Source organism: Chaetura pelagica, unplaced genomic scaffold (assembly GCF_000747805.2).
Source record: "Chaetura pelagica isolate M959 unplaced genomic scaffold, ChaPel_1.0 scaffold220, whole genome shotgun sequence".
Classification (NCBI taxonomy): Eukaryota; Metazoa; Chordata; class Aves; order Apodiformes; family Apodidae; genus Chaetura; species Chaetura pelagica.
Window position 1 is genome coordinate 2085162 of NW_009951982.1, and position 19026 is coordinate 2104187.

Below are 19026 nucleotides of genomic sequence, written 5' to 3' on the forward strand. Positions count from 1 at the left end.
CTGCTGAAGACCTCTGCTTTATACTAAGCATCCACTTTCACAAATAAAATGCAATATACCACGAACGGATAAATGAGATCCCTACAGGGCTTTTATACTGCTGTACCATTATATCAACTTTCTCACAAGGTTTCTGCTTAAATGATTCTATTTACGCACACACACACAAAGATAACATACACCTGTCTAAATATAATCTGATAGTAAAGAGCTGTTCTGTAAGGGGAAATGTATATTTTTCTTTCTAATTTACCATGACTTATTAATACCACTGGAGCTAGGGGTACGTTATACTCCCCACTATCAAAGTCAGCAAGATGTTACACAGTAAGACATAGTTGGATCTTCCCTCCCCTGCCCCTATCTTTAGCAAAGAAAGAGAGGAGCTCTGAATCTCACCTTTTTTCTCTTCCCCATAAAAACAAACATTTTGAGGAATTACAGCTTTATGCACTGCTGACATTGACTAATAGTCTTTAAAGTGATGAAAATGTTTGTACGAGCCACACTGAAGAAGTCTGGGAAACCTCAGAGCAAATGGCCATGCTGTACCGCAGGGTTCAGAGATGGCTGCCAGCACAGTACTCACCTACATAGCACTTATTCAAGAGGCAGATCTATTTATTACCTATTAGTGTCACTTTTCTGTCATCATGACTATTTTAGACAAAACTAACATGCCTCACAGAACAAATATTTCTGACTACTTTTCCATGAAAGAACCCAAAGCATTTTATTATCTGGACACATAGATACTGGACAGTTACAGCCACAGCTGTTTGGGCAATGGAGAGCTGAGGCTCAACAAAGAAATACCACAGAGAGACAGGACTAAGCAACAGGAGAGAGGTGTGTGTGAGAATTTTGGCTCAGGTTAATGTGCTAGCGAAACGTGAAAGAAAGTTTCAATGCACCAGCAGAACAGAAAATATGTCATTTTTGAGAAGGGATGGGTTGCAGAAAAGACTTACTGTTTGTCAGCATATGTCAGATTCATACTAAAAGCCTTTTTTTTTTTTTTTTTTACTTCTTGATCATGTTAGTCACAAAGGCAGGACCATGATATGAATAGGTGCAGGCAGAACAGACTTCAGTGCTAGAAGTGATCTTCAAGAGGCTGAAGCAAGCTGATCATCATATTATGAAGTTTGCATAGGCACTTCATAGATACAGGTGCCTCCTTCTATAGCAGGACACCCCAAATTAAAAAAGGGGCATAACTATTATATGTGGAAACACATCCACCCACCATTCCTGACAGAAAGCAGGCTGTGGGGAACAGTCCGGCTCGCGACACAGGCACATGCTGATCTGCATTGCTAAGTTTACTCTTTTGAAAATGCTGGCTTGCCCTAAACCTTCTACTTTTTATTTGCATTGCTGTTAGAGTCACTGCCAAGATTCTCTGGACAGATGCTGAGCCAGTACCAAAGAGAGGGGCTACTAGATTGGAAGGACAGAGGGAAGAGGGTTCTGTTATGAGACTTTCCCATTCTTCACTGCTTATCTTCATAAACCTAAGACATCATCATATTCATCTTCAGAGAAGAAGAGTGCAGTGTCTAGTCTGATGAGAACTGGCTTAACCCAATTCTTCAGCCTACAAACCGTTCTGTGACTTTAGGTCATTGCTGCTGATCTGCAGCTATTGCAGGTTTTTCTGCAGCCACATACATCTCAGCCCCCAGAGGTGTCACAGTGGCACTTACCCTGCATGCAAAGCCCGTCGGTGCAGTTCTTGGACTGCAGCACCAGCCCCTCGCAGTCCTTTCCCCCATTCTTCGGCGCTGGGGCTGTGCACTCCCTCCGGCGCCAGTGGGTGCACTCTGTGCCACAGGTGGACCACTTGCTCCAGGATGTCCACTTGCCATCCACTGAGACAAGAAAGGATACGACTCGTTAGAGGTACATAAAAGCGAGACTGGATGAGAGAAATGTGCATCTCAGCACAAGCCAGCCTGCAACTCCTGGCCATTTCCAGCAAGACAGAAGGTTCATCAGTCTGCTCTTTTTAAAGTCCTATTCCTGGCCTGTAAATGCACATTCACTCTCCCTCTCTATTATCTCTGTCTCAGCTCCATTTCTGCTCTTTCCTTCTCTTTTAAGAAACTTGTCATCAGTTTATTTGTGCTCAAAGTGTATAAGAAAACAAACAAGTTGGGAATCTGTGGTTTCTTCTCTTTTTTTGGTCATTTTTTTAACACAGAGGTTAAAGAATTAGGCTTGGCTAGAAATTCTTTAGTAGGAAGACACCCAAAATAAAATGTTTGCTATTAAAGAGGCACTGATGTATTTTCAAGTGAGCAGAATCAAGTTTGAGTTTGGCGCCTTCCAAAATCCCACAGATTATTTTCAAAAGTACCAAATTGAACAGCCAAAGAACAAACTACGAAATTGTTTCAGTGACACAGCCTGAGTCAGGAGTCTGTCACTTGAATTAGTGACCAGAGATAAAATTTCAGCTTTCAAGTCTCACCCACCACTATGATCCAGGATTGGATGGCCAAGCTTCACAAGCTGAGGGCAAGCCTACTGCCATCAATTTGAGTGGGATTGCAGAAGCAGGAAAGCACTGGACAGTAGGACAGATGTCAGAACTTTTGTCATAGAGAAGCCACCAACTGCCTTGCATGTCCTGAAGCAATTTTATACATTTCAGAAGTTTACATTTAAATACTTTTTAAAGGTATGCATACGCATTTCTTTCCAGTATAAATGTCTTTGTGTCACATAAACACATGCCTCAAATTTAACATCCACACCGCAGATGCTCCGCTTGCTGTGACAGCTGGACTGAACAGACACTGTAACTATATTTATATCATGGTTGGTTTTTGTATTCAAATTTCGGTCCTTTTCCAGAGCTTTCAGCCTTTATCTTCTGATAACTCTGATTGTCCTCCAAATCCCTTGAATTACCAGGGCTGAGACACCAGTGCAAGCTGTGTGCAAAAGTGGGTCTGAATCTTTTGCTGCTTGATAAAATGTGCTCATTTTTATCTACTTATGTAATATAATTTCATATTCATTCACTGAAATGTTGTACTTATTAATAAAGAGAAGGAAGCTTTTGTAACCAACAGTCTTCTGAAATAACTGGTGGCAGATAAACCATTTATCTAGGACTATGTACTGTTCATACTGAACCTGGACAGAGAGTGGTGCAAGCTATTTTCTGGACACTCTGGCCCTCACAGAAGGCACCACCGTTCAGTGGGGCAGGATTGGTGCAGGTCCTTGTACGCTTCTGAAACCCTCTCCCACATCGGCTGTTACACACTGACCACTCAGTCCAGGTAGACCAGCCTCCGTTCACTGGAAAGCAAGAGATAAAGAGTATGGTCATGTAAGCAAGCCACCTTGGTCAGCACCAAGGTGCCTCTGGCTTTGTATTACACTGCCTCCTACAGCAGTCACAAGAGATGGCTGAGAAGAGCATGATAGGCAACACTGACCAGACACAAACCCAGTCTCCCAACGTACCCAATAGATGGCATGCTAGAAGGCATTGTACAAGTCAAAGAAATGCTGATGCTGAATGAAAAACAGCACTTGATGACTATTAGGGCTAGCAGGTCATCTGCCTTCTGAAAACCAACCTGACCCAGCACTAAGCACCTGGTGGCATGTGTATGGCCAAAATCCCTGCAGGCTTAGACAGTACCGGCAGATCTGCTAGCCAGAAGCCTGCACTCCAAAAGCAGCACCACTTTTCAAAGGGCGGTAATCTGTAGTCCAGTGTCTTCTCAAATGTGCTTATCAACTACGCAAGCTGAGAGACTCCCATGTTTTCACTAGGAATGGATAATTTTCTTTCCCTTTCTTTTCAGAAGGTGATTTCAGCATACCAGAGTAACTTTACTCACCACCCCTCTGTGGACACAGCTGGTGTGTATGAATGTCTCAGCACTTCCATAACAGAAATTTAAGCTGCTCAGAGTGAACTCTCACTAAATGCAATTTTATTTTTGGACTTTGAGAAGAAATTTATCTTTGGGAAGATATTTACGCAGACTCTCTTTTTCATCCACCTTAGTCTCTGGCATAGACAGATGGATGAAGGAGCTGTGCTGCTCTGTGTAATAATGTCATTGGCAGGGTATGGATAATTGCAAAAACGGCTGTTCCCCTACATATATGTCTTTTGACTGCACCGTTGAAAAAACGTTGTGTGTGTATGAGGAAGAGTTGCAGTATGCCTACATCTTTATGTTTCTGCATTCATCACAGTTACAAAACACAGTGCTCTTGTATAGTCAATCCCTCAACATTACAAACACTGCTAATCAACTCAATTCAGCTGGTTTTCTATTAAAACTGAACTAAAAGGCCCTTGTAACTTCAGGGAACCAACTGCTTACAATTAAATCTAACTGCTACCCTGAATATGAAATGAATATTAGGGATAATCATAGGGATTTTTTCCTACTTGTCTATCCTATAATTAGGCTGATTGTAAGGAACACCAGGACAGTCAGCTGGCACATTGTCAGAGCAGGTTTTGTTCTGGTGGATACCCTGACTGGAAAGCATCAGGGCAGTAACTGCAGGGGCAAATGCTTGGACTGGTGGGACAGAGTTGCAGTGCAAAACAACCTGGAAGAGATTCCAGGAGGGCATCTCATCTAGCCCCTTCCCAGCCAAAGCATGGCACAGCCCCTTCGATGTTAGATCAGGGCTGCAGATGCAGACAGAGAATAATGTTATCCCATGTTTTGTATTCTCCTGATGTTTATTTTTAAACTAGGTTGTGTGCCTATGAACTAAGCCCCAGAGTGCTTTGCTACTTTGCCCCTGACTTCAGAGTATGCTTTTTGGAGTAGATACTAAAAAAGAAGCTTATTTAAAGAGACAGAAGAAGGTGGATGATTCTGCTGAACTCTGACACTCTTAAAAGTATCTGGAAGCACAAACTTCCTTTCAGTTTTACTCTTATTCTTGAAAAGCAGCACTGAGAATGTGAAATGTTTTGGTAGAAACAATGCCTTGGATGCAAGGGGAAACAGGACCTTCTCTTCAATGAGGCAACTGGCTGCTAGTGTATGTTCCCGTTCGAGGGACAAGCCCTCAGGACCTATTCAGGGAAATGGTGTCAAAACCCCACTGTAACCCCCTGGAACAAAGTCTTATATGCATCCCAACAGGCCTGCCTGGGAGAATGAAGACTACAGTGATGGTTTGCATATAGCCTAAGGCCTGCATAGACAATAACTGAGATAACAAAGATTGAAAGAACAACAGATTGAGATCAAGGGGCAGAGATCCACTGAGCTGCTCAGTCTTATGACTTGATCATACATACTCATTGTTGCAAAATAAGGAAACTAGGCCTATAAAACAGGGGGCTGCAATAGTGGGCTTTGGAAGTTTCATCAACATCGACCATCAACACCGACCCTCCCCGATTTGGCTGGACCGACACTGGAGCCAGGACCGGTGATTTTCTGTCATCTCTCTCTTTATTTTCTTCCCTCCCTTTAATTTTTGTCTCTTTTTCCCCATTACTATATATATAAGTGGGTGGTTTTGTTTGAAAGTTTGCTCAAAATTAACTTCTACTGGTGTGATAAACAAATGTATTACTTATTAGAAATAGACCTTGAGTGTTGTTACACCTTGATCTGATCTAGGGGTATCAGGCAGTCGAGCATATACTTGGACCGTAATATTTTATATTTACTCTCTCTGGGAAAAGACCACGTTTGAGAGGAGGATTTTGGACCCAGCCACACCTGGGCTCCTCTCTTGCAAAAAGAGTTTAGAAAGCAAGTGGGTCCATTTCTAACTTCCCTGGGTTGCTAAATCCAAGTCATGTCAGCCTGTTCTTCCTTTAACACCATCGTCCATCACCAGTAAGCCAAGCCATCAGACCTATATTTATGGGTATTTTCGATATTTGAAGCCTGACTGCAGTCTTTGCACATGGCTGCAAGTCAACAGGCAGTACAGGTGGCCCAGCTGAGACACTGATAGCAGTAAGATTTGCATACAGGCATTTTGCATCCCTCTCCTGCTCCACTGCTTGCTTTGAGTCCATCCACGTGCAGCACAATAAGGCATCACTTACCATAGACAATCACAGTCGCTGTCGTGCTTTTCCTTTTGGCCACAATGTTTTTGGCGACACAAGTGTAATTAGCTGTGTCAGAAAGCCGGGCTTGCTTGATGATCAGGTTGTGATCGATGGTGATGTAAAAATTTCTGTCTTCCACAGGATCAATCACCTCTTCATTCTTCAGCCACTCCACCTTGGGATTTCAAAGGACCAGAGGAGAGAAGTGAGTCACCATCAGGTCACACCACAACAGGCACAGTATCTGTGATTACACTGCTCACCACATAAAGTTCTACGAACCAAGGCGCATCGTGAAGAACTCACCTGATGCATGCTGCCATGGCAGAAACATGGGAGAACACCCTTCACACCTACCATTTCTTTCAGGTCTCCTTCCCTCCCACCCATCCACACAATAGCTGTCTTGCCTTGTCTTGATAGTACCTATATATTTTCAAGGCTGCCAGCTACTGTACAGAGAAAAATGAATGTTTTCAGAGTCTGGGGGAAGGGATAAAGAAGGGATGGTATGTTAGGAGCGTATCTACAAACAGAAAATTCCCTTACAACATCTGAAACTCTAAACCAGTAGAGATCTGACCCCTTCTTTTGTACGTCTTGTTTAACAATGCAATAACCTTGTACATACCTGCCCTGGGTCTAACACAATGAGGCACTACACCAGAGGAGGTCACACTAACAAATTACAAACATGCCAATGTCTTAAAGTATACATACACTCACAGGCTAAGTGTTCTTTCCTGTTTTGCTGCTACCAGGATTAAAAAAAAACAGAGACAATTAGCAATGAAATAGGGAATCACAAAAAACTACATCAGTGCTTATTTTTCCCTTTTCTTTATGTAAGCTATATCTTATGCTAATAAAGTGTAATTTCCTTGGTTACACAGAAAAATATTTTCATATGCAATTTTTAATCTAGACAATGTTCTCTTTATTGCCTTCCTAAAGAAACACCTTATTATATCCCAGCTGACTGCTGTGAACCACCCTAATATGATTTGGCTGCAAATCTAGCAGCTTATTTTCATTTGAATCAAGCGTGCCAATGAAGGACATGACTGGGGCCCTTGGTGGATCAAAGCTGGGCCTTCACGCCACTGGATCACTTCAACTTGTGCCCAGGAATTAATTAAAGGAAGAAAAACATAAATACAATCAATCAGCTGGACCCATGAGATGCAAACTGCCAAGGCCTGCTCTCACAAACCCCACTTTTCCAAAGACATTTGAGGAACTGCAGGAGTGCTGATATACCCCAAAACCAACAGAGAACCTGCTCCCTCACCCTGAGACAGCTGTACAGACCATCCCAAGCCATGGGGAGTAAACTGGTGGCCAGTGTTTAATGGTGTTACACACAGAGTCCTCAATTCATGCCCAGATGGAAACAGTCCAATGCTTCAATTCCAGTGCTGGCAGACGTGGGCTTGGATTCAAGCTGCCCATCACCCACTCCACATTTTCAGCCCTACTTTAAGCAGCTCCAGCTCCTCTACCCCAGTTTGGGTGGATGTGCATCAGGTGTTAGCTGCCTCCAAAGATACAAATCTTAGCGAATGTAAAGCCACTGCCCAAGGAAAGCTTGATTTAAACTCTCCTCTCCCACAGCAAATCAACACGGTATGTGGCAGCCTCACAACAGACAATACTTTACAGCTGAAAACTGGTGGTGCAAAAAGGTCTGTGGAAATGGATACGTGTGTTTGCAAGGAACAGAGCAGGAAGAAAAAAGATAAAACTTTGGAAGCTGTGTTTCTGTCACCAAAACATTCCTGTTTTACAATGGGAGATATAAGCTCTTAGTCAATAACTTGGTTTTCCTCACCAGGATGATTAATACTTTTCTTGCTCTTTTCTTGAATCCTAAATAGTTACCAGATATAATAAAGACAGGCAGATTTCTGTTCAGTCAATTACAATATTCAGCTCCTTTCTCACCCACAGATCAAGTCTGCATGCAGCCCAGACTGTCAAACAACTCAGGACCTAACCTCTCCTCCAGTGATAGGCTTCCTGTTAATCCCTGCCTTTCACACAAACAAAACATCTTTCTTGGGTTTTAATATCAGTATTTAGTTCTGGGATGGAGCGCAGACTTGTGTCAGGACTGCAGAAGACACTACACACACTGCCACAGCTGCGCATCATCTTCCACCTGTACTTTTCCTGTGCTCTGCACACTGAGGACATGAGGATGTCAGTGAGGTCAGGACTACAGTCATCCCATTGTCTCAGTCCAAAATGTTTTGGTGCTATGCAAGGCTCCATGCTTACGCATAAGATTCTCTTTTTCCAGCACTGTGCAACACTTTCTTTCTCCACAAAAACACACACATACTTATTCAGTCTGGGTCTCAGCTGATTAGACAAAATTAAACCTATGAGCATTAAATTCCCTTTCATCCCTGCAAAAACACTGAAGTTTATATGAAAAGTTGCCGATATTAGAAAAAAAAAAAAAAAGATACTCTGTATAATTCAGCATACTGCATCTGCTCTTCACCAAATCTCTTAGGAAAAAGATCCTTTTCAACTAATGGCTCATAGAATTTGCTAACAATAAAATGTTACATTTCCAGAACAACAGGATGTCTTTTTTTTTTTTTTTTTAAATTTTTCCCTGAAAACTGTTTTGCCAGTACTTTGGTACTGTGTGTGCATGTCTAAATCCCATTTCTCTTACAGGCTACCTCTTCAACTTATCTAATTCAGTCATCTTCTGGCATCAAGGTTTTTATGATGTCAAGAGTCTGCTAAAGTATCAAACAACAACATTGCCAAATCTGAAAGCAGGAACGGATGGATGATTTTGCAAGAGACAGGAGTCTCCTTTCATCTACATTTCAGCCATCCGTAGAACAACACAAAAAAAAGCACACCCATCCAGCAGATGTGTTTTCTCCCTCAGTGCTTGTAGAAATGATAACTAATTAAACACACTACAATATGTAAATGAGACTTTTGTTGGTACTTATTTTCAGTTACTAACAGCCTCACTTTTTCTGGTACAGGTGACTGCAGTACTCAGCAACTCCAAACCTGAGACTTATTTTTTTGAGCTAACCAGAATAGCTGGGAGCAGGGTTGTTTTGTCATTTAAGCAGGAAAAGATCAGGTGTCAAATACAGAAGAGAAGAGAGCAACGTGGAATGAGACAATGTGATTTATGAATGACAAGTATGCAAACTGTTATTACAGAAGTTAAAAGCAATGATCTCTTTGATGCCATGTCATTTCCCAAGGTGCAGCCCGCTCACTCAAGTAGGCTGTTAATCCAGTCAACACAGAAACTTATCCTGAATTTCATTTCCCTGCCTGAAAAATGGTGACTGGTGCCCTGGGGAAACTGCCAACTTCAAAACAGGGCTGGAAGATAAAGCATCAGACATTTATGTGCCAGAGACCTGCACCCCTCCAGGCCAGTGGTCAGAGGGGCAGCAGGATAACCATGGGCATTTCAAAGTGCACAAGATGCCTGTCTTCAGGGTCAGACCAAATCAGGCCCTCATAGCTCCATTTTTCAGCTCTCTGGAGAAGATGCTTGCTTTTGCCTAAATATTGGCTATAGCTGCAATTCTTGAACCTAGCTGTATTTATTAAATTAAAACAGGCACATCCCTCCAACTGTTATTCATAAATGTATGGATGGTTGTGCATACACGTAGAAAAAGCCTGGACATCAGTTTTCCCTTATCCTAACAGAAATAATTTAATTGGCAACAATACTGCCATGAAGGATGGGGGAGGTGTTCCCTTGCGGAGATGAAAGCCATGGAAAATTAAAACAATGTGCAACTGTGTTATCTTATATAGCAGCCCCCCGGAACAAAGCAGGCACGAAATCTCCATTTCTTTTTTTTTTAGTTTTCCACTCAATAAGGTATTTTTAAAATATGTTTGCCAACTGACTAGCAAGAAGAGGCCCCTCTGTGAGGTGTGAGCACAGTGAACAAAATCCCAGCTCACAGTGACTGGAGATGCTGAGAAGAAGGTGGAGCACACTCTCAGTGAGCTAGTTTTCCCCCAGAGAGCTCCTTAGCCCTCTGGATGTAATTCTCAGAGCAGTGAGGCAACTCCTGCCAGCTACACATCCAACGCCGCTAACGTGCCGGCAAGCCTGCCACGAGACTGAGCTGTCCTCGCACCCGGCTAAGGAAGCGCAGGATCCAAGGCGGCTGGAATTTAGAGCAATATACTTTGTAACATCTTTTCTGTCATCCCACTCCCCAGTGAGAGACAGATGTGTTGTCTCTAATTATTTGCTGATTGGTATCAGGAGATACATTAACATAATTGTCACATTTGTTCTAATTAAGAGAGGGAACCTGCCGCATGCCACCCAACGTGAAAAGGAAGACCATCATCAAGAAGAGAAAATCTACACTCACTGCCCTGGCTATACCTTGGAGTTGCAGCCAGACCTGTGCTGCTGCAGGACATTTCCAGCCACAGCCTGAAATAAGGTAGCAAAAGCAGAGACTAAGACTTGCAAAGCTGGGCCAGGCTTCTGCGCAGACTAAATTAACATAGGGAACATAAATCACACAAGCGATTACAAACACAGGGAAACCTTATTACAGAAGCTAATTGCTGACACAAATTTAGCCATACTAAGTTACTAGCTTTACTTGACACTTAAATCTCTTGGCATACTTGCATATGCATGACTGTTTTAGAAACTGGCAGAGCAGAAGCACATCTGCTCCAAAAGAAACCCAGGAATGGAAAAGGGATACAAACTCATCTAGATCCTCACCTCCTGATTTTAAGAGTTGTTCCTTACACCTCTTGCAATCTCAAGAGTAAAGCCAGCAGGGTGCAAGTCCTGGAATTTGATCTCGCACTGCCTCCTCCACGCCAACCTGCCCTAAAGTCACTTTCAGAGAGGAGAGCACCTGTTGCAAAAGGCTACTCTGTGATTCTGTGACTCCACTCCCAGACCCAGGCAAAGCCCTCCAGTGCCCATGAGCGCAATTTTCCAGAAGAAACAAGATGCAAACAACTGAGAGCAGTGAAAAATTTGCCTCATGAAAAGGTGATTTAGGGTTCTGGGAGGTGAGACCATTGCATGCCTGCCTTCCCTGTGCCTGGACAAGGTGGCAGGACTGCTCTCCATCTGGTCCCCCAACAGCACTGGCACTGTGGCTGGTGTTCTCCGTAGCCATACCCACCAGCCCCACCGGCACTGCTCACTTTGCTGCAGTCCCTTGCTGTGCTTGTATTGCCTTCAACAGCCACAGGGAAATCACAGCTCCCCTGCTTCACCCAAATTGTAACAACAGACACACATCCCACATTTATAGTAACAGCACACACACAAATGCCAGTAGGAATAAAACATTTGTGAAGCTCACTACTGATGTGGACACAGTCCAAGATGCCCAAGTGAGATTGAGAAAACTTCAGCAGTTTTCATAAGGGCTGTTGAGCCATAATTGATTCCAGGTACCTCAAGACTTGAGTGCCTCTTTCAAGCATGTTATTTGATTTTTGGATTTGGTTTCAAATGTACACTTTCATCCCAGCAACTGCTGGCTGAAAAAGATGCTGTTTCCATGCAGAATTCACTGGAAATAGGTTTTGTACCCCTTTAAGTATTAAAAAAAAAAAAAAAAAAAAAGAAAAAAAAAGAAAGAGAGAGGAAAAAAAGAGTGGTTTCCAAAGAGGCTGAAATTACACCTATGAGAGACTGCAAAACACATCTGGAGAATGAGACAGCAAATGCAAACCACCGTGACATTTTGCTTAGTTGTTGCTACTGTGCTTTTGCTGCCAATAAGGGGAATTTGTGTTCCTGCTGTGGAAACACTTCCTTAATTGCATGTACATCCAGTCTTCTGCTTGAGTACTAAAATCTACAAAGGGTGTACGTGCAGCTGCTGGATGTCTCCAGCTCTATTATAACTTCGCCTTATGCACAATGGGGAAATGAAGCCTCACAGAAGAAACTTCAAAGGTCAAGGTAGACTGAATAGCTCAGGTAGCAGGAGATGTGGAACTTTATTTCATAGAGCCTCACATTGAAATACAGATCACAGCATTGTAAACTAAAAACCACAGTGGCTGCCGTGTGGCCACCAGGAGTTGCTGGGCTCCTTTTCCTGCTTGACAGAGGGGTTCAGAATGATGTCCCCGATGTTGGTTGGTGTTTTTGGCACCACATGGGCATATGGACTCCCTGATTCTCAAAGCAACTGGCAAGGGTCTGTTTGGAAACAGCTTTAGATGAGTTACCAGTGTGACATCTGTGGTTCTTTGGGTGGATGGATGAACAGATAAATAGATGGCCTCTTTTTTCTCAGAAGAGAGCTATTTGCTTTTCAGGATCATTAAGTTCAATAAAGAAACAGGAGGTTGGGGGGTGGCTACAGTCCCTTAGGACGGTCCCTTTCCTATTCTCCTTGAAATGGGCATTGTGTCTGTTGCCATAAAGACAACTCCTCCTATCAGTTTTAAAGTATGTGGGATTTCATCCAGGTTACACTTTTCATCAAAAGAAAACCATCAATTCTAGAAGAATATAGAATTTCCCAAGCAAAATCCAGCAAAATCTAATCACATGACTTCTGAGTGACAGCTGATGTGTGTTCTGCAGACTGCATTTTGGAAACACCTCCATCATGAAACATGGGAGCATTGTAATTCTTTACACCTAAGGTAAGCACTGCATCTGAAGACGTTAATGCCAGAGAAAGTGACCGAGGCAAACACTATGACTGGGTGACTGAGGGTGCTACGAGGCCTGCTGCCTATAGGGAACAAGAATTAGTCAGTGTCAAAGTAGGACCTCATGGATGACTCTTGTAGGCTACCAGAGTAGCATCTCCAGGATGAGAAGTTATCTTCTCTAAGGGGAAAGCTGGAATGTATACTCATCTACCTCACAAAAAAATGCAGCTAAAAGCTGTGTCCCATACTGTGTACCTTCCAAAAATATGTGTAAGGTAAAATTATGCACTTTCTGGACACAGCATAAAGAAAAGAGGTAGTTTGTGTTAGCTAAACTAGCATCCTAGAGCCATCTTTGCTGCAAAAAAGCTGTACAGAGGAGAAGCTAGCAGGGTTCATGTCACTGCTCTTGTAGGAAATCAACCATTGTAATATTTTATGGAGAAACTAGAAACTTGAGCACTCTGCAGTCTCACAGACCATCCTTGCCTGAGGTCAGATCCAATCATACACCAACCTGATTCACTTAGGATCATGCTCTGCCCTCACATAGTCATAGATGGAACTTCTCTAGAAAGGGAAAATACAGTGCTAGATCCCATAGCAAATTCAGGTTTCAAAAAACTCAGTCCTGCAATAAGAGCTGAGCATCTCAGCATGGGTTTCTGCACTGTGGGAATGAATTGGTAGGAAATATAAAAATACAGCCACCTAATAAGCTAGTAGTCAACGTATTTCACAGTGAAGTACGAGATCCAAATGCAAGCCTGTTTGCAGGGGATTGTAAACCTACCTCTTTCTCTTCTCAAAAGAATGCCCTGACCATCCACCACTAGATTAGGATGTAAAAAGTATGGGAAAAAGATGAGAAATACTTGGGACTGGACACTGGCAACTATGGGGAGCTTTATCCTTTTGGAGACAGACAGGCCTGCACTGCCAGACTCCCAGGACAAAATAAACGAGTGATCCTCATTCACTTTCAGCTGTGCTCCTTCTGCACACAAACCCACCTTCCCCTTCCCACTCTTCCCTCTGTTGACAGCCAAAGGCAGTTCTTCTGTATTTTGCAAGGCACTGCAAAGGACAGTGTCACTTCCCAGCTAATTAGTATTTGTGGCCACTAGCTCCTCTAATCTACTCTCTTAGAGCTCATCTCCCTGTGAGGAATATAAAACACTGCCTCGGCAACACACACCTGCATGGAAATGTATACACACATGAACTCCCAATTAAGGGATAACTGCTGCAAAACGTAAGTGGCTCTCAGGAAACAAAGCAAACAGTGGTTGTATTAATAATCAATTAGATGGAGCAGCCACCTGATGCTGCCTATTTGGAGAAGTCCCAGCTTCCACCAGCTTTTGCCTGTGCAAGAGCAGCTGAATAGTCTGTGTGTTGCAGTCATCTTGACTCAGCTAAACACCATCTTCTACCTCTTGACTCAGAGATACTTCACCTCTTGCTCTAGTTCCTAATTAAAGCCATGAATGTGGATAAATATCATGTCCAGTTTTAAATCCAACTGGGTCACCAAACTCTACATTACACCATGTTCTGCAATTAAACTACTCTGTGAAACACCTCAATTATAATTAAAAATGCAATTTTCCTTCTGTTAAAGCCACTGCAAATCATACATTTCAATGCAAAAGTTTGTCTGGCAGCTCATGGCATATTAACCAATCTTACATCTCATTGATTATTTGGTCTATTACCTATCACAATGAGCTAATTTGATGTGACTCAGCATCTCTAACTATATTTTATCATGTGCAATACGATGCTGGCAAGTAACAAATTAAATGAACTAAGAGGTTAATTGCTAATAACTATTGTTACTGTTGGAGGGTTGCAGAATGGGATCCTTCCTGCCTTCTCAGGTTAGGTTTGAAAAAAATACACATACAAAAGAGGGTGAAATAGAAATGGATGTTTCTGTTGACACTGGGGAGCTGCAACTCTCTGATTTCCAGTGAGCACCGGCAGCTCCTGACGAGTCTGGTAGGCCAAGCAGCTTATCTCACTGCCTTATCCTGTTTCTCCCTATTGAGGAAAAACATAAGGCAGGGAAGCAGGGAGTTGGGTCAGGATGATGTTTGGTGCTATGTCTATTCCTCTTTTTTTTTTTTTTTTTTTTTTCTCCCCCACAACAGGAACACGTGAGTTTGCCCCTTCACCCCTCAGTTATGTGTGGGATCCTCAGTGCAACAGTGCCTGCACTCACCCTTCTGCTGCTTGCCTGGGCAATGCATTGGAACAGATAAAACATTTACTGGGGTGTTTCAGAACCTGTAGGAAGGTTCGCCTTGGTCTTGGCTATAAGACTGAGAGTGGGGAGGCATGCTATGGTGCAGCTGGCACCAATGCCAGGCAGCGGTATACAGCTGCAGAGAAGATGATACAGTTTTGTCAGAGACCAAGTAAACCCTCAGTTCCTTACTTTGTCCCAAGTTAGTAAGCAAGACATACTTTGATTTGACCTCTGGCCATGTATTTTAACAGACCTTCTTCTATTTGGATCTTGAGCTTGCTTTTTTTCTAATGGCCATGATCTGAATCTATTCTAATGCTTGTCATGTCCTATGGGATCTGAGGGACTGGTAAGTGCTGTCTTAAAAGCTTTGCCTGCCCATCTCTGTCTTTGTCCTTCTTGCCCTCTGGAGCAGCTGTATGATGCTACATGGTTCAGCTTTTCAGTAAGACCTGCTCTAACATTGATCCATAAGAGCTTGACAGTTTATTGTAATTAAATATGCTGGGAATTATAAGATTAAAATCCTCAGCTACTGAAAAGAGGATGGAATGTATCCCTGAGCGTGGTTGTTCCTACCACTTTGAAATACCAGAAAAAAAAAACAAAAATTAATGGGGAGAATAAAATCAAAGAGAAAAAGAAAGAAGCTGCTGGAATTCTGGACTCCAGCATTACATTACACTGAATGTGTATTTTGTACAATTTCACAGCGTAAGTTTTTCTTCCCCTGTTTTGGTGTTGACTCCAGTGACTACTTCAGAAGCCAGGAAGTGGAAGAAAAATCAAAACGAAACACAGTGCCCAGAGGGGGAGGAGTGAGGTACATGCTCACCAAAGCATTTGAAAATGCTGCTCGCAGCTGCAGCATGTGCATTACTCTGCTCTACTTGCAACCAAAGCAGTTTTTCAAAAAGATGGAAAGTAGCCTCAGCCTGCTGCCTACCTTCTCCCAAGTCCTTTCTTACTTAGTAACCTGTACGATAGTATCAGAAACTTCTCTGAACAAATAAACTAAGTCTTAAAAAAAGAATTCAATTCATCTCCAGATTAAAATAATCATGTAATCCTTCAACCCACCAAGTTACCTTTCATCTTTCCTTTTTTTAAAAAAATTATCTTACCAGCTTCAGCAAGTGGCTGTAATAAAGTGTCACATTAAGGTATTCATATTCATTAGTGTTCAGGTCTTTGTTCTTTTAATAGTGTTGGAAAGAATCTACAAAGAGTCTGTATTAGGCAGCTGTCCAATCTGGGTGTTTGATCTCCTTCTGACTTCAGAAGTCAGAAGAGGGAAAAAAAAATAACATTGAGAATGGCTCTTTTGAATGTCAGATGGGGAGTATATGATTTCTGAGCTTGCCAAGTGTTAATTGGTGTCTGCCCTGACCATGGTACAAGTAAGATTCAGAGCCAGTTAATGTACAGTCATGAATCTCAGCTATTGACAGCATGAGCCAGGATACAAGAAGGCAGGAAAAAGTGCAAGTATTATAAGAGTAGCTCACAGAGGATCTTTTCAGAGATCACTTCCACGCATCATGTTAAATCATGCTGTTTGGGCCCCAGCCACCTGACCAGGCATTACAGACCTTCCCAAGGGAATAACTGGACAGGCTGCTTAAATTTCAGAGGTGCTTGTAACACTGCACTCAAACAAAGTACTCATCATCATCAATCTCTGTTTCTAGCAAAGGTAATGAAGCCCCCCAGTAATACCCTGCACCTCCAGAACCATACACCTCACTGCAATCACTCTTGTCATGGCAAGTTGATTTGATGCAAAGAAGTATCAGAAAGGAAAATAAAAAATTGCTGCTAAGTTCCTGAAGAAAGTAAACTGGTTAATATTACAGCTGTTAGTAAGCTGGCTAAATGCTCTTTACAGTTTTGGGGATCTTAGCAGGGAAGGAAAACAGCCTACAGGAAAAAGAAAATGGGAAAAATCTTCCATACTAATTATTGCTTCTGATGTTTGTGGACACATTTCTGCAATTCTGATTAAATCTAAACTTGGGTTAGATGGGGAGGTAACACTTTAAGCTTCATCTCCTGAGAAATCAGTCATCAGTGCTGAGTGACAACCACTTTGCTACTTAGCCATGACAGTCTAACTCATCCTAATGCAAATTGGCAACAGTTTCTTCTGTGCATGGCAGAGGAAAACCAAAGAGAATTCAGATAGGGGAATTACTGTCATTAACAATCAATTTTTCTCTTAACAGCCGTGGTGGACTTAGGATTTCAGAGCTCCCCCCTTGTGACTCAGAGACCCTCCTGAGCAACGAGTCTGAAGCCAGAGCTACTACTGTACTAGGGAAGCTCCTGTTCACAGGGACACCGGCTGTTGTTGGTGAGCACAGATTTTGCTGAAGGGTAGGCTCATTCCTGCCAGATGGAGGGCAGGCTTCCCACTCCAGGTTTACTTAAATGCCAATAGGAATACCAGATAAACCCCTGAAGATGGATTATTAGGCAGACACATCCTCTACTTGCCCCTGCCTCATGCTGCTTCACCTGGGAGCCTGTACTGAGCCAGAGTAAACACTCTTGTGCAGAGCTGGCTGGCTCGTGCACACATGAGCATGTGCACAAACATGTGAGGGAATTATCATCTGGCAAACTAAGTATTAAAATGTCTTTATACTATGCTTGAAAGATGCCTCTGAGAATAAGTGAAATGTTTTTTTTCTTTAAATGGAAATGGAAAGATAGTAGGCTGGTATTAATGTTCCACCAGATGTATGTCTTCTGATGCTAGATATAACTGTGAAAAAACTGAAACCAAACCGCCTGCAGCTTTTTCCAGCAAGGCACCATTAATGGCAAAGCCATTAATCAGGTCCTGATGACACTTGTCTACCAGCAGCAGTCAGTCAGGTCTCCACTACCAATCATTCATCATGCCATACTCTAACTCACTGCACCATTAGCCACTGATCGAGTCTTAGTTAGGATGTCCAAATACCAGACACTGCTGTTGCTGCTCACCTCAGCTACTGGGATGCCTTCAGGAGGACGGCACTGGAGCAGGACCTCTTGCTCCAGGGACACTTCTTTCCCCAAGGGCTCCTGCTCAAAAGTTTTCCGGAGATCTGGGAAGGAAAAAGGAAAAGAATTAGTAGTATTAACAGTTGCTCATGTAACTTAAATTTTATTGCCATATTGCATACAATGCTCTCTAAACAGAGAAAATGGCATTTCTGCTCCCTGGAAAGTGAAGCACATAAGAAAGACTGGGACATGTTTCCATTTCATTCCAATATTAAGCGATCAAATGTTTCACAGTGGATTTATTATTTATATTGTGGTAGAGCATGTGAACCCAAAGAGGATCCAAAGCATCGATGTGCAAGGTCATGTTCAGACATGGAACAAAAAGCAGAAGTTCCTTCTTCAGATAACTTTCATTTGGTAAACTAAGTACAAAATAAAATTAAAGAAAATTAAATAAACCTGTAAAACTAAAGTACATAAGTTGAGTAGCCTTAAACTCATGGATACAGATGTTCAAGCTGTGATTTAATGTACTTTTCATTTATAGGCATTAATTGCAAAGCTTTGGCCAACTTGTCTTCACTTTATCATTAAACCTGTAGCACTAAATAGATGATAATAATAATTGTAAGGTGGAACCATGCTTAGATCCCTACACAGTAGCACAGAAATGTGGCAGGCAGAAAGGGCATCTAATGTACCTCCAAATGTTACACCAGCTCATCATACTGGAAATCTGTGCACTGTTTGGGGTTTTTTTTGTGTGTGTGTGCTTCTGTAATATCTTTGTATTGGTGGTAAAACAGACTTGAGAAGTTCTCTCCTTACTACTGGCTCTGTATTTCTGCCATGGACTGGCACTCCCTCTGCTGTGTCAAGGAGGACAGGGTTTTGGCAAACTGAGCATTCAGCCCCAGTAGTGACTGGGGATATTTCTCCCTGCTGTTGTTTTCTGCTGCATGTGGGCATGAAGCCCTGTTTAAAGTCACATGAGAGAGCTGGCCTGACTTGGAAAAAAAAAAATCCT

At 42.5% G+C, this 19026-nt stretch overlaps 1 protein-coding gene across 1 annotated transcript in view; it reads right to left on the minus strand.

Annotated features, from left to right (window-relative positions):
- UNC5C (unc-5 homolog C (C. elegans)) overlaps positions 1 to 19026 on the minus strand; it is a 90615-nt gene that overhangs the window by 39389 nt on the left and 32200 nt on the right. Inside the window, exons 4-7 of the mRNA XM_010001413.1 lie at positions 17994 to 18097; positions 6068 to 6248; positions 3148 to 3315; positions 1710 to 1874 (exon numbers count right to left, since the gene is read on the minus strand). Coding sequence (XP_009999715.1) covers positions 1710 to 1874; positions 3148 to 3315; positions 6068 to 6248; positions 17994 to 18097 — 618 coding nt within the window. The remainder of the gene's footprint in view (positions 1 to 1709; positions 1875 to 3147; positions 3316 to 6067; positions 6249 to 17993; positions 18098 to 19026) is intronic.